At 34.4% G+C, this 17175-nt stretch overlaps 1 protein-coding gene across 1 annotated transcript in view; it reads right to left on the bottom strand.

Annotated features, from left to right (window-relative positions):
* The window catches only part of PTPRQ (protein tyrosine phosphatase receptor type Q), a 229001-nt gene that overhangs the window by 55076 nt on the left and 156750 nt on the right, over nt 1–17175 (bottom strand). Inside the window, exons 29-33 of the mRNA XM_056117635.1 lie at nt 15272–15516; nt 12668–12734; nt 7324–7482; nt 5782–6004; nt 3613–3686 (exon numbers count right to left, since the gene is read on the bottom strand). Coding sequence (XP_055973610.1) covers nt 3613–3686; nt 5782–6004; nt 7324–7482; nt 12668–12734; nt 15272–15516 — 768 coding nt within the window. The remainder of the gene's footprint in view (nt 1–3612; nt 3687–5781; nt 6005–7323; nt 7483–12667; nt 12735–15271; nt 15517–17175) is intronic.

The raw sequence follows: 17175 nt of genomic DNA, 5'->3' as shown, positions 1-17175 counted from the left end.
TTAGTGAAATTACACGAGAAGTGTTATGACCAGAGAAAACATTTAAGGTTTAGGGTTTCATTTTGTTCAGCTTTAATGAACCCTGTAAGGTGCAGAAAGGAGTGTCTGGTTTTCAAATCATGGGAGTCCTCAATAATTAAACTTTGAATTAAACAAGCCTGCAAGCACTTTCAAAAAGTGAATAGGCCTTAGGTAGGGAGGGTAGTTAAGAGAAGTTTAAGAGGGATTATTGTGAAACTTGTTAATAAGATGCTGCTAATGTTAATTGAAATGTTAGTAAACATTCTGAGTAAAATAAAAGTAAAATAAATGTATTGCTTTAAGATCAAAATAATGATATCTGCCACTTTTCAATGATAATTTCAAAGTCATTAAAAAATTAGGAGTTTAAACTCTTCTTCCACCAATTCAGCTCTATCTAGCAAAGACAGGCCTGTTTCCTAATCTTTTGTATTTTTGTTAGTCTCTTTCTACTACTTTTTGCAATTCTATTAAGTCTTTTAGTTTAACTCTGTGTGCTTATTTCTTTCCTCTAATTTAACTTCTAAGTTATATTTCTGAGATGCACAATACTATTAAAATGATCTATCTTAAAAGGGTATGCCCTGCAATATGTAACTGAGAAACAAATCTGGTAAAATCTCTCAAATGCTGAAGACTTTTTTGATAGATAATTCAGGTTGGAGATCATTGCCTATGTTGGGCAAAATACTACAAAAAAATGTTTATCCAGTGTAGGTTGATGACCTACATGGAACTGAGTCTTTCTTCACTGGTCTAGAATCATCTAAGTCTTTTGCAGACTTGGTAGGAATAAGTGCTATTATATAACCAAACCCACAACATCCTTGAAGAAAAAAGATCTTGGTCGTCCTGTGTCATCTTATGATGACATCAAGGATATTATGTCAGTGTATTTTGTTCTGAGTTCCCTTCCATTCTCATAGACACAAAACTGTTCTCCCCATTGACTGTTATAGAAATGGTCACTTTATTTCCTGTTTCAATCATTCTAGAATATCTTCTTAGAAGAAATACTTTATAAGAATGTTTACTTTTCATGAACTAAGGACATTTTTAGAGGTAGCTCTTTTCTGCTTGCCTCATAAAGATGAACCTGATCTGCACAAAAACCACAACATCCAATTATCAGGTTGAAAACAGATGAAAATCAGAGACTGATGCCATTAAATCTGCTATCCTGCAAAATCATTGAATTGTTTTTCTAGTCACCAAGAAGTTCTGGTCCAGCATAACAAAACAGATTCTAAACCAGTACCTTATTTTATGACAACAGAGGGTGTCACTACTAGTGATCTCCCAGCTCGTTCTTATAAAATAAAATAAAATAATGCATGGACTTTAAGAAATTTTATCATAGACACTTGGAATCCTTCATTGTTAATTCTCCTTGCCAATACGATAGCTTTCCTTTGATGGTATTCTGTCTTTTCACCTATGCCTCCTACCCTAACCTTAGTAGTGCCATATTTTGACCTATGTTCCTCATAATATGTCTGTTCTAGAGTCATGCTGGTATGAGGATTCACAAACAATTAATACCTGAGTGATTGGGATGGAAGTAGTAGTGATTTCAAAGAAAAGGAGATGGAGAACTGGCTATACTCCAGATTCTTAGAGAAATAAATTATAAGATCATAACTCAGTAGCACCTAGCCCTGCCTTCAATCAACTTGCAGGATGTGACCAAACCATGGCCAGAACATAAACAATGAATACATTGTATAACAAAAGTCCCTGATGCTTCACTAAATTTTATTTTTATTTTGAATTCCTGTGACCATAGATGTGTCAATGATACCTTCCAGACAACTGTTGTTATTGCTATTATTTATATGTTATCCTAATATCTGTAGTCTGCATAGCAGTAGGAGGTTATGAGAGATGAAGCACATGGCAATTTACAAAAAAAGTAATGCCCTTCCTACATGGCATCCCCAGAGTATAATCTCTCCAACACTGAAAAATTATTGACTTTTTTGATGTCTTTTGTCTTTCATAAACAAATACACCAAGATAACTTATAGATATAGTTGTAGATACAACTTATCTACAGTTTAGGTAACAGGTAGGGTGCTTGCCTTGCACGTAGTTAATTCAGGTTCTATCCCCAGAACACTATATGGTTCCTGAGCACTGCCAGGAACCAGGAGAGATTTCTGAATGCAGAGTTAGAAGTAAGCTCTAAGCACTTTCAGATGTGGCCCTAAAACAAAACAAACAAACCAACCCCCCAAATCCAATTTTTTTAAACTGAGACGAATATTCAGAGAATGCTTTTTTCTGTAACTAATTTTCTTCAGACTAAGCAGTATTTCTAATTGTAAGTGGTCAAACTGTCTTCTTCCACTCGCAACTCACCCAATCTATTGCAGTTCATTATGTGCTTTGAAGCTGAACAACACACAAAGTCCCATATTTTCAGAGACTGGCATAGATAGAAATATAAAGTCAATTCGCTCACAAATTTTGGAAAATTATTTCTCTTAAGGAACTATTTCTAAAATATTTTCTAAAATATTATCTAAAGGCATTACTTTTAAACGTCATATATGTTGTTTCACTTTTTCAAGGTAAATACTATAATCATTATTTTCCAAATGAGGAAACTGACAACAAAGTAAGAAAAAATAGCAATTAAGTTATTTTCTCAAATGGCCAAGGGAAGATTTAAACCCAGGTCTAAACACAGTAGTTAGTAATATAGTGCTTAGGAAATCTTTTTTGGAATCGTTGCCCAGCCACATAATCTCTCTATTCGGTCTTTGCTTCATCTAAAAATGAACTGATACTGGAATTCATATTAAACAACTAAGAAGTCTTCTCAACTTCCACATGGCTGACATTATACACTAGATCATTCCTGCTGTAAAATGCTACCCTGTGCACCTTAGGGTGCCCAGCAGCATCTCTGGGCTCTGTCCACTAGATGCCAGCAGCTCAGCCCCCACAACTGTGACAATCAACAATGGCTTTGCAGAGTCCCAAAATTCTCTGGAAAGTGAAATGACTCTGTTTGAGAACTATTTACCTGTATTGTGTATGGTGAAGAATTCAGTTATTACATGAAAAAATGGTAACACTGAATATTTAATGTTGGATAGAATGATTGCAAAGAAAAAAGAAGAAAAAATATGCTTGCCTCTAACTAAATTATATTTATATACTATCCAAGTATTAATTGGATAAATACATTGAAAGAAACTCATGGAAATACCATTTAGAAAGAAAGTAGAATTTTAGAGGACTGGTAAACTTCCAGTATTAGGACAATTTCAGGAAAATTTTCCATAATATCTTATTTTATTAGATAAAAATTTTTACATATAAGATTGTAAGCAAATATTTTCTTACTATAATACCTGTGAAAATCAGCATAGAATGAGTGTCATAAAAAATTATGTCCAGAGTTAAATGAATTGTCCATCCAACTTTACAAATACTGTTTTTTCCTTAAAGGAACTAATTAATCTTGAAACAAATTTGTATTTGAGAACATTCAGTAATACATTCATACATTTAATAGTGAATCATACAACTTGTGATTAGTATGTTAATATAAGTTAAATTAAACTACAAAATATATCTTACCTAAAGTCTTAACAGGGTCAGAGTAATCAGAGTCAGTATATTGTCCCATGACATTCGTGGCTCTAAATTTAAATCTAAGAAATAAAAATGAAAACAAATAATTTTTTGCCATATTAATTTTATATGGATAAATTTACCAATAGAAATGGAAATACATGTTTTATTGAAAGAAAATGAATTAAATTACTACCAAGAAAAATATACACAGTCCTGATGTAAGATGACTAATAATTCTGTATAAGAACCTCTTAAACTCTTGAGTGACTAAAATTTTGACCACATTCAGAAGCAATCAACTGGTGGGAGAGATTGCCACCCTCATAGATGTGTTTGGATGAAATGATTTAGTGCCTGTGAGAAGAATGTTGCCCATATATACTGTGTAAACAAAAAGCATAATAGCAGTTATACCTCATAAACATTTTGAAAACCCCAGCGTAATAGCTTTAGAATGGTCATATATGAACAAATTAAGCATGAGGCTTGTCAGAGTCTTTTGTCAGAGGAGGAGCATGCCTGGCAGTGCATTGGCAATAGGAATACACCCAGTCATGCCAGGAATGAATACAAACTTAGTATATTGGCATGTACTCTATAATTTGTGCCACAGGTTCAACAAAGTGTTCCTTGTATCTGCATGTACATAGTTTCATTTTTATTTTTTATGTTTTTTGGGGGGTGTGGTGCAAATTAAGTAGAAATAGTTGCAGAAAAGAGTCAATTTTTTAAGTTATTGGATATTTCAACCAGAGACCATAAGGGTAGGGCGTTTGCCTTGCACGCAGCCAACCTGGCCGACCCGAGTTCGATTCCTCCGCCCCTCTCGGAGAGCCCGGCAAGTTACCGAGAGTATCTCGCCCTCACGGCAGAGCCTGGCAAGCTCCCCGTGACGTATTCGATATGCCAGACACAGTAACTTATTTAAAAATTATAGTAATTCTGGAATTTTAGATAGTGAATTAAAATAATAATAAGTAGCAATGCATAATTTAATTCTTACTACTCAAATATTCTTCTTTTGTGGGGGTCACACTCAGCAGCACTGAAGGGCTTCACATGGCATATTGCTTGGATGGGGGTTTCTGCCAGTTAGACTCAGGAGACAATGAGTTGTCAGGGATTAAACCTAGGGTTCCTGTGTGTACAGCAAGCACTCCAGCCTTGTAAACAAAATCCTGGTCTATTCTCAAATCCTTATTATTGAACTGAGTATATAATTGTTTTATTTTGGAAAAATATGCAATATAAATTATATTATATTATATAATATATAATTATATATAATATATAATTTATATATATTATATATTATATAAATATATTATATTATATTACATTATATTGTGGTATGTAATTTATACCTATAACATTTATGATGAAAAAATTTATATAATAGCTTAATAACCAAAGTAATAAAACCAAAGAACTTAATAGTGTATGCTAGGGAATTCTTCATACAAATACGGAATTTCCCAAGTAAAGTTAACTTAGCCTAAAAAAGCTCAAAAACATTAATAATGTTTTGGACCTCCTGGTGGGAAAAATGAGATTAGTTTATCAATAACATTTTTATTTTGGAAATCAATAATTTAAAATTTTTTTAAATGTCTTATGACCAAAATAATATGTATGTATAATAGGAGGGAAAGGATAGACTTAGCAAGTAATAAACTAAAAACATTTGTATCTATGTTTAATATTATACTTGACTACTGAAATATACATATTATAGACTTTAAAGTGTGTTGTAAAGATTTCAATCACCCATCTGATTGTGTAAGAGGAAATTCTTACTATAGCTGAGGTAAATTAAAGCCATTGTTAACGGAGAGATTAGAATAGCATTTCTAGAAACCTGTATTTTTGTTCATTTAACAAAATAGTAAATGAAAAGAATAAAGCAAAAGAAAAAAAATAATTCCTGTTCTCCAGTGGCAGAGTTTTCTTATTGCCCCTAGGTTACTGACATCAAACCACAATAACCCTTAGGTTTTTTTTGTTTCCCTATATAACTGTGCTTGTCTAATGCAAAGCAATACATTCTTGATTTTTGTGTTTCCCTGGAAGATTAAGTCAGGCCACTTGTGAATACCTAGTACTGATTGGAAAGGAGAGATATAAAGCATTGTCTATCTTAATAGCATAAAGCATAACATACACCACACTTACAAGTATTGCTTTTTTGGTTTCAGGGGTCCATTGCAAAGTTTATTTTCATTTCCAGGAATCATGCATGCATTATCAGCACCTATGATGTAGATTTCTTCATTTCCACTGAACTTTGTCTTTCCTTCTGTACATGGAGGGTTAGGGAATCCTTCATTTGTAAAATAAGGTCTTGGTTTATGAAAATATGCATCATACCACTTTGTTATATTTCCATCATGCTGAGCTATTTCCAGAGAAAAGTGTAATGAGTACAAGTGATAGATCATTGAAATTTTACATTAATAAAGGGTGTTTGTTTGTTGCATGAGTGGAATTGTATGTCACTTTGTGAAACACCAGTGATGATTTAGCTGAACTATCTGGATAAGCAGAGAACCCTATTCCTACCTGTCACAACTCTTTAGGGTTGGGGTGAGGGACAACTAACTTCTCTCTGGTAGGAAAAGAACATAGCCAAGAGTAACTTCCTTCTTTATACTTACAAATATGCTCTCAAAACCTCTTCCTCACCTTTCTTCCAGTACCCCTGGACTTCCAGAGCCCCAACAACTGCATCCACATTTCACCACCAACACCATTCAAGTTCACTGCCCTGTTTAATATTTTGGAATTTCTGGAGCCCACATCTGCATTTGCAACACACAATATCTCCAAACTCTACAATACTATCATCACAACAGGAACACACCAGATTGGATGGGAATGTAACATAGAAGCCAACTAAACTCAATTAAAGAAAACATTAATACTGAAGGCTCAACTAGCAACAACAGCTTAGAAAAATCTCAGACAAGTCCTTAGTGAGATACAAAAATTTTCAGAAATTTTTTACTGAAGATTTTTTGTTTGAAAATTCCATTAGCCATTTTATCATAAGAAGAAATAGAAAATGATTTTGGGTCTCCTATGGTTGGGAAAATGGAGACAAACGGTGGAGGGAGGTGGTGGGATTGGAGTTGGAATATTGAATGCCTGTAATAAATACATCATGAACATTTTTAAACCACGAGGTTTAAATATCATTGTAGCATTGTCCTCCCGTTGTTCACTGATTTGCTCGAGTGGGCACCAGTAATGTCTCCATTGTGAGACTTGTTACTGTTTTTGGCATATCCAAAGCGTTACGGGTAGCTTGCCAGGCTCTGCCATGCAGGCGAGATACTGCAGGTAGCTTGCCGGGATCTCCGAGAAGGCTAGAGGAATCGAACCCAGGTCGGCTGCATGCAAGGCAAACATCCTACCCACTGTGTTATCGCTCCAGCCTGATGTTTAAATAAAGGAGGGGGAGTCACCTTATCTTGCCAAAATAAAACAATCCTAATATCAAGTGGAATAAATAAATCACATGTTTCAACTATGTCTTGGTTCGGTAATATAGTTTAGGCAAAAATAGTGATCCAGGTAAATAAGATTATATAGACAATTAAGCTGAAGAATAATGTAATAATTGGGAGTGAACGTGAGATTACTGGTTGTGAACATTAACATGTGGTGCTATTTAAACTTGGCAATTTAGCAAGATAATTTTATATTTGATGATACCTCCAGCTTCTGCTACAAGTACTTGTACATTTCTAATAGGTCCATGATCATCACTGTAGTAGCATATTGGCATTCTGATTGTAATGGTTGTTGAAGTCACAAGAAGTTTTCCTGTTGCATCATAAATGGGGCTTGGTTTGGTTCTTGGTCTTGCTGGAGCTACAAAAGAAAATTCACTATAATCAATATTTTTTTCTTTCTGAATACAAAAGAAAGCATGTTAAATGATCCTTTCTTGAAAGTAATTTACGGATAATGATAAGCATAAATAACGGAACAGTTTTGCCTATAGAACAGATGCTTATAAATTATTATCTCCTGGTAGTATAATTAGGTATTGGAGGCTTGTCTGTGATAATGAGATCTAGGTGTCATTTTCAGAAATTAGACTCCTCTTCGCACATTACAAAAATTCAAATTATATGCTCTCACTTGTATATAAGTTTCATAAATCCATTAACCCACAATAATATCTCCGTTTTTTCCTTTATTTTACTTCCTTTTGTCAGTTCATCAGACTCACGTCATACCAGCAACCACAACCACCATAATTTGTCCATACAAAATATTTCGATACTGTCCTCCAATATTTTTCTCAAAGATAATAACCATAGAAAATTCATAAATGCACACATAATGGATTCATCTCACTGTTTTTAATGGGGTCATATTTTGCACTGCAATTTTCCTACATAGCATTTTTATCACTTAATAAGACTTGTATATGTCTTACCAAACTAAAAAGACTCAGCCAGTTGTATGGGTCTGGCCAGAAATGTAGTGCTCCTCTGACCCAGCAGTTTTTTAATGTTTTATCTTTTTATCATTTGTTTGTTGTTGGTGATGCCCTGGGCTTAGCCATGGATTTGTACTCAGAGATCAATCCTCATGGGCTTGATAACCATCTAGGGTACCTGAACCCCAGTCAGTCTCATGAAAGGAAAACACCCAGCTTTCTGTGTTATCACTCTGTCTATCACTGCAAAGAGGCAGCAGTTTTGAGAACCCCTCTGTAATGCTTTAGAATAACTAGGGATATACCTAGTGATGCTTGTGGCTCATGCAGTGCTAAGGATCAATCTTGTAATCTCAAACATGCAAGACATGTGCACCAGTCCTCTGATCTATCTCCTTGGGACCTGTCTTCTTACAATTATGTCGAAATACTAAAGGAACAGCAACAAGCTTATTCATTCACTTATTTAGTGGAGATAAAACACTTTCTCTTCAGATTTAGTACATTTAATGTATCTTATAATTTAAAAACAAAATTTTATTAGTGAATCACCATGAGGTACAGTTACAGACTTACAAACTTCCGTGCTTGTGTTTCAGTCATAAAATGCTTGAGTACCCATCCCTCCACCAGTGCCCATTCTCTGCCACCAATGATCCCAGTATCCCTCCCATCTCCACACCCCTTCCCCCCTACCCCACCCCACCCCGTGACAGGGCTTTCCCTTTTGTTTTCTCTCTCCTTTTGGGTGTTGTGGTTTACAATAGGGGGACTGAGTGGCCATAGTGTTGGATCTATAGTCTGCTTTCAGCACACATCTCCCATCCCAAGCGAGTCCTCCAACCACACTTTACTTGATGTTCCCTTCTCTATCTGAGCTGCCTTTTCCTCCACCATGTAAGGCCAGCTTCCAAGCCGTTGAGCAAAGTACCTTATAAATTTAACATCATTTACTAATTCTTTCATTTTAATAGAATGTAGTTCCAAGAGCAGACTTTCTGGAAAAAAATTTATTCTTTTCCCAACATTAATAACTATTACCAGAATAATTTCTAAAGAGCTATGATATTTAACATTTTACCATCAATGCATAAAAATATCTACAAAATCAATATCTGTAGAAACTTTAATATAATTTCATTTAAAAGTTATATATTATTTCTAGTTGTTAACCAACATTAAATTGCTTAATAAGAATTCCACATTTAATTTTTATATTAATTAAATCTTTAAAAAATCAGCAATAACATAACTTTGACAATATCATTTTTATTTTATAGATGAGATGATGGCCTTATGTCAGATAGGTACAAGAGGAAAATACCAAGAGATAAAAACAAATCTGTTTGACTCAATCCTTCAGTGCACGTTGCTTAGATATAAAGACTATCATAACATCACATGTACGTAAAATTTATTGGTGGAAGACATATGTAAAGAATAAAGCATGAACAGCAATGTTGGGACAGAGTCCTTAGATCCTCATGCACAGGTATGATCCTATGAAAGAGGAGATAGGAGAAAGAATTCAGTCTAAAAATTCACAGATTAAATAGACAAAGGACCAAGCATGATGGCCTCTCATTATCTGTATTGCAAATCGAAACTGTAATACCCATAAGCAGAGAGCGAGTAAGAGGGAAATTGCCTGCCATAGAGGCAGGGGGAGGGGTGAGGTGGGGATGGGGGGAAGGGTACTGGGGACATTGGCGGTGGAAAATATACACTGATGGAGGGATAGTTGTTTGATCATTGTATGACGGAAACTCAAACATGAAAGTTTTTCAACTGTAGCTCACGGTGATTCAATAAAAATAAATAATAATAGCACTGTAGCACTGTCCTCCCGTTGTTCATCGAATTGCTCGAGTGGGCCCAGTAACACCTCCATTGTGAGACTTCTTGTTATTGTGTTTGGCATAGCGAATACATCACGGGTAGCTTGCTAGGCTTTGCCCTGTGGTTGAGATACTCTCTGCAGCTTGCTGGGCTCTCCGAGAGGGCGGAGGATTCAAACCTGGCTTGGCTTGCTGTGCACAAGGCAAATGCCCTACCACTGTGCTGCTGTAGCAACCTTTGTTAAGAAAGAAAAAAAAAGGCCACCACGGGATAGTACTTGGTCATTGTATAACTGAAACCCAAGCACAAAAATTTGTAAGTCTACAACTGTACCTCATGGTGTTTCACTAATAAAAATTTTTAAAAAAGAAAAGAAAAAAAAAGAGGAAATCTGGGGACACTGGTGGCAGGAAGTTGACACTGGTGACTGGGTTGATGCTGAAACATTGTATGTCTTTAACCCAATTATGTATAACTTTGAAAACCATGGTGCTGTAATAAACTAATTTTTTAGAATAAATAAAATTTTGGAGAATTATAAAATTAAAAAAAGCCACACCCAGCTATGCTCAGGGCTTACTCCTGGCTCTGTGCTCAGGAATCACTCATGGTGGTGCTCAGGGAACCATGTGGGATGTGGGGGGATCGAACCCGGATTGGTCATATGAAAGACAAGCCCTACTCACTGTTTTATCTCTCTAGCACCAAGTTCAACAAAAATTTGCGGAGTCACAGACACCTGAGATAATGTTAAGATAGCCGTAAGAATAAAGTTAGATTGAATATATACATATTTTATAGCTTCAGTCAGAAATGTGAAGCAATAATTAGAAATTAATACTATAGATCAATGCTCTGGTAATGATATATGAGGATTCTCTAGAAATCAAGAGGAAGAAGCTTATACACTCATTCTGACAGCAAGGGTTGGCTGAAGGATTGAAGGAAATTATGAATGATGATGATGAAAAGAAATCCTTATTGAGAACAAGGTAGAAGTCAGCACAGAGCTCATGTGGTAAAGGACATACTTAGCATCTGCAAGACCCTAGCACCAGTGCATCCCAAACCCCAGCCTTGGTGACCCACAGTACAATTGGGTGTGGCTCCTATGGAAAAAAAACCACAAAAAATAATAAATAAATTTAAAAAATAATAAAATAAATAAAAATACATAAAAATAAAAAAAAAACTCAGATTGAGGAGTTCTGAGAAACTCTCAAGTAGGCCACTGGGGAGTGCAACAAAGGTTTTCAGTGAGAAGAATTTAGAATTGAACATAGTTATCCAGCTTGACACTATCTGCCAAATATAAATTTAATGAAACTATTATTAATTCAATATCATTCCATGTCACAAATACAATTATGCATATTACTGGAGAAAAAAATGAATTTTTCTAGGACCCCACCATTACTGCCACCAGTATTTAAATAGATTCTCCTAGTCTTCCCGCCCCTTTTTAAGGAGAACAATTGAGTCTAGTTAGTCATCTTACCTGGAAATGATGAAAGTATCTGATATGGAAGTTTTACTAAAATATAAGTATATTACTACCAGCACACCACCTATCTGTCACTAAATAACAAGAAAAAATTAAGATGGCTTGACAAAGTTCTTCCTTTTAAGTCATTCTGTAAAACCTGATGTTTCCACAGAGTAGTGAATGATATATTTCAATATTTATTTCCTTGATTGATATCAAATAATTTATAATAAAATTATTATAACAATTATTTATTGATAAAAAGATAAAATGAATCAATTTCATTTTACAATAAATGTTTGTTATTTTTATTAGGACTCATTTCTGGGTACTGTTCTATGAGTCTCCTAGAGAACCCTTCAACATACACAACAACCATGAGGTAGGAGTTAATGTTATTTTCACTGACAGGCTAATAGAGGTTAAGAAACATGTCCAAAGTCAAATAGATTTCAAGTGACCAATTCGGGATTAAATTTCAGTACTTTAACACTAGACTTAACATAGAGAAAGAACTTTTAATCTGTGCTCTGCCAAAGTTTCTTTTTCTTTTAAAGAGAGAAGCAAAATACTACTGAAAACAAATGTTGAGCAAAAAAAAATTCTAAATTTTAGTACAGATATTCAGAGAGATAGCATAATTATTTGCATATTTTCAATATGGAAAGAGAATGTACTCCTAGTATCTGAATGGCCCTCAACTCCTCCTAATGTTTTCGGGGTTTTGTAAATTTTATCATGGGAAAGAAGAGGGAAAGTCTGTGGATTTTAATCATATTTTCTATGAACAATAACTGCCAGAATAATAAATGGATCTATCTTATTTATGATCAGAATCTTTAAGTTAAATATACAGCAGTTCAGAAACACTATTTGATGAACTGAAAAGAAATTGACTTACAAGACAAATAAAGATAAGTCAAGGAATTTAGCTAGAAGTAGATTAGCCCTGGATAATTTGAACCATGAGTTTCCTTTCAAATACAATTAAAACTCATAAATAATGAATATAAAATTTCTTCAAAAAGAAAAGTTTAAATTAAAGAAGAAGAAATATGAGATAACAGGTAGGTATTATATTTAATTAGTATAGTAATTTATATCATTATTGAAAGACCCTAATTATATTTTTATAAGAACGTACATTAATACGGAACTTTTCAAATGTTTATGTGTCATTTAAAAGTTTACTTCATTCTTACTTCTAATACAGAGTCTCAATTATAATTAATCAGGTTGAAACAATAGAATTTCATGGGACAGAATCTCACACATACATTTACCTTTAATATCCATGGTTATTCGCATCTGAACTTTTGGCCCTGCACCAGCACTATTGATTGCATAAACCTAAAACAATGAAACATCATGTTACTCGTTTCAAGCTATTGCTTACATGTGTATATAATGATAGTGATCATGTACCATTTAAAAATTGTTCAATTTCCAAAACAATTGCTTATAGTCTAATCTGTTGTACTGGATTGTACTACTTAAATAAATAGCACATATGAAGGAAAAGTACTAATTATAAAGAGTTCTCAAAATTTATATATTATGATGTTGAGAAGAAAGACAGAGTGACCTAAACAACCCTGTCACAGAGATCCAGAAAGAACGGTGGTTTCAGTTTGAACCCGTAGGAGGAATTGAGCAGAAAAATGACTATGTCTACATTCTCTTTATCTACTCCAACATCTGTTCCTTCTCTCTGTAGCCAGGCAACACTGGCTTTCTTTTAAATCCATATTCAAGAGCCCCTTTTTTTTTCCTTCTCTGAGATGAAATCCTATTCCTTCAGCCTCCCAGTTTTCCTGTATTAAATCATCCCTCTGAAAGTTGGCCTTTATGCCCTTCCTCACCCCTGCCCCAAAGTATCTGATGCTATAACCCACATAATGCAGCATATACACATAAAGCATTTCTGTTTTTATATACAGAGGGTGATTTACGCAAATGTGAATTCTTAATTAACTTTGCACTTTGAAAGCTCTGAACACAAACCCTTTCTTATCAACATTATCTGTTTCTATCTGGATTCATTGTACTTGATAACAATTCAGAATATAATATGTCTATTGGAATTACCTTGTTTTTGTACATTGATGGACAACCCTCCATTCTGTTGATACCCTGGAAATATTTTGACTGAGTTAAAGTAATAATACTACATATATGTGATGTGATACGATTGACAAATAAACCAAGACCGAGTATGTAAATTTAAAAAGGAAATATTCAATTGAAAAATTATGCTACAGCCTGCTTAATTATTTTTATTTCTTTACGTGACCAATATTTGTTGGACACTCCTTAAACCACAGCATGCAAATAAGTTTCTTGTACATGCTGTTAAATGAAGATGTGTTCATTTTGAATAAGTAGGTCAGGGACAGCTTGCTAAAATTGTGTATTTCTAAAAAACTCTGATATTCAGGATGTTGCATATTGCATTTTGTGAAAAAATATTTTTAAATTATGAATGTTACACTTTATTTTAATTTTTTTTATTTGTAAAAGCAATGCTGGTATGGCACTCAGTACTTGGCTGTTAATATTTAGCTCTTACAGAAGTACTATGAAGTTACTGTTCCTAATATTAATTTTAAGAGAACCAAATATTAAAAATTATTTAAATATATGTATATGTATATTAATATACACTCATATTTGTGTAAACTAGCCAGACAGAAAAAAACAAAACCAGGTTTGTCAGATTGCTTGTTTGGGGGCATCCAAGGAGTGGTCAGGAGGTCTGAAGGGCCCATTAGTGATTCTTTGCCACCCGTTCCACAGATCCAGCAGAAAGGCCCAAGAATGCAATGTGGCTATGGCTCTTCTGGGGTTCCCCTAGAGCCATTCAGGTGGTACTAGGAACTTCCAGGGCTGCACCTGGTGATATGGCAGAGTTTAAACTATTCTCATAATCTCGTCTTTCATGATTATGGTGCATTTAATTGAACAGGTAACAATGAATCCATAAGCAAGATATCATACAATAAGACAATGTGAGTGGGAGGAATAAATATCTACATATATATGTCTTATCTATAATTTGGTAGGAAGATTTGAAATTAGACACCTGAAATGTTTTAACTTTTGCATTGTTTAAAAGATTGTTTTCTGAAACATCTATTAATTGAAAGTACCAGGCATAATACAAAAGTGGTCAGAGTATGAAAACATTCAGGTATGTGTTTATGTGTTAATAAGAAATCACACATACATTATTTTCCAAAATTTATAACTTAGAGTTGACAGATGAAATTCTATTGGCTTTCAGCAATCATTGTGTAAATTGAGCATAAACTACAATAAAATTTATAACTACTTTTACCATCTGAAATGTGCTTTTCCACTTATTGTTACACGTAGACTGTTTTCCATCATTTTATTTAATTCTTTAAGTTTCGGGACCCCAAGTAGTGCTGTTCAGGCTCACTGCTGGATTTGCACTCAGGGATCACTCCTGGGGAGGTGGCTTATGAAATCATATGGAGTGCTAGGAATTGAACACATGTCAGCCACGTGCAAGGCTAGTGCCCTACCCTCTGTACTGTCTCTCTGGTCCGAGGACAGTTTTCCTTTAGATAGAACTATCTTTTCATATGTCATTGCTCATGCATTTTCATCAGCCTTTAATTTATTTCTATATTTTTACTATTATTATACAGCAGTCTTTGTTACCTACATACTTTAGTGGCACTTGTTTTACAATAGGAAATAGAAAATGTTATTACTTTAAATCTATCTTCCTTGATACTTAAAAAAACACAATAAACAAAGTATATTTTATATATGCACACATATAAAAAACCTACAGTCCTTTTTAATTCTACTTGTTAATAAGTGTAGTAAAATATGTGAATAGAGTTATAAATACTTACACTGATATTGTATGTGTGCCCACCTTTCAGCCCTTCTAACATTGCAATGACCGATGTGTCAGTTTTCTGGATAATACTGAGGTTATGAATTTGGACAGCAGTAGGATCATCTTCACGGCAAACCAATGCTTGATAAACTTGGATATTTCCATTAGGTTGAGAAGGAGGAAGGAATGTTAACTGAAATTTTGTTACTTCATCTGGTATCTTCTGAAATGTCATGTTGTTAGGTGGATCCTTAGGGACTAAAACAAAATATTTAGATATTATTATTTTTTAAATGTGGGTACTTTTGGATATGTATTTAAATTATTTTTGTTTTATATTATTTTGTGTACAGAGAACTACATAGATTACTTAATGCAGATGATTTTTGGAAAGCAACCAAAGGTTTGGTGAATTAGAAAATCATCAACTGTTCTGTGGCACCCGTGAGTCACAGAAATGTTTAGTTGATCATTTGCTTTTTTTTTAGTCTTTTAAATCTAACGTACTTAGATGTAATTAATTAATTATATTACATCTAATGGGCTGGAGTGATAGCACAGCGGTAGGGCGTTTGCCTTGCACGCAATCAACATGGCCGACCGAAGTTTGATTCCTCCTCCCCTCTTGCTCGGAGAGCCTGGCAAGCTACCGAGAGTATCTCGCCCGCATGGCAGAGCCTGGCAAGCTAACCATGATGAATTCGATATGCCAAACACAGTAACAAGTCTCACAATGTTACTGGGCCCACTCAAGCAAATCGATGAACAACGGGAGGACTGTGACCTATTACATCTAATGATGTAATTAAATTACATCTAATGATCATAGGATCATTTAGAACTTTTTAGTAAAAATAATATATAATCACAGAAAGTTTCAAAATTACACATATAGTCCTCTATAACCTTCTTATTACACTATGATGTTTTCTAGTAAGTGGCATAAAATCAAACTTGGAAACTGGCCACAATTAAAACTGTTAATTATATTTCAAACTTCACTTAGTTTCCATTATTTTCTGCTTTCATGTATTATTTGCAGTTCTAGACAATGTTATCCTATGTAAAAATTTCTTCAATTATCACTAGAAGCAAGGGACAAAACTACCTGGCGCCATAACAGAGCAACTTCCTGCTGTCTCTTAGTTTTGCATTTTATCACCTCCTCCAAACAATGATCATTCACCATCACCATAATTTTGACATTTTGAGATTAGAAATAGCATAATGCTCTTGAGGCTCATATGGAGTGTTGAAAGTTATTAAAAGTTTATTCTAGGGCTGGAGCAATAGCACAGCGGGTAGGGCATTTGCCTTGCATGCGGCGAACCTGGGTTCAATTCCCAGGATCCCATATGGTCCCCTGAGTACCGCCAGGAGTATTTCCTGAGTGCAGAGCCAGGAGTAACCTCTGTGCATCGCCAGGTGTGACCCAAAAAGCCAAAAAAAAAGTTTATTCTATTTATATATTTATTTTTATTTGTTTTGTTTTGGGTGTCACACCAGGTGGTGCTCAGGACTGACTCTTAACTCTAAGCAGTGAGATCCGTACTGAAGGAGCCCAGAAATCATATAAGATGCTGGGGATTGACCTGAATCTGCCATGTGCAAGGCAAGTGCCATACCAGCTGTTCGATATCTCTGGCCCCAAGAGTTAATTCTTTTTTTATTGCCTATAGAATTTCTTCTTGTTGATGTCTATAGTTCCCTTAATAAAAGAAAAAATATTTAGGCTGTGTCTAGTTTTTATTATTTTTACTAATAAAATTGATAACATTCATACAGATCTAGACAATTTTTTTCATTTTTTGTGATAAATACTTGAGTATAACTGCTAGAATATGTGATAAGTTTATATTTAATTTTACAAACATCTATCTTCCGGTATTGTACCCTTTCACACCTCCGTTAGCAGTG

The sequence above is a fragment of the Sorex fumeus genome, unplaced genomic scaffold (assembly GCF_029834395.1).
Source record: "Sorex fumeus unplaced genomic scaffold, SorFum_2.1 ptg000003l, whole genome shotgun sequence".
In the NCBI taxonomy this organism is placed as follows: Eukaryota; Metazoa; Chordata; class Mammalia; order Eulipotyphla; family Soricidae; genus Sorex; species Sorex fumeus.
Note: the sequence above shows the minus strand (reverse complement) of the source record. Positions and strands in the feature narration are given on the sequence as shown.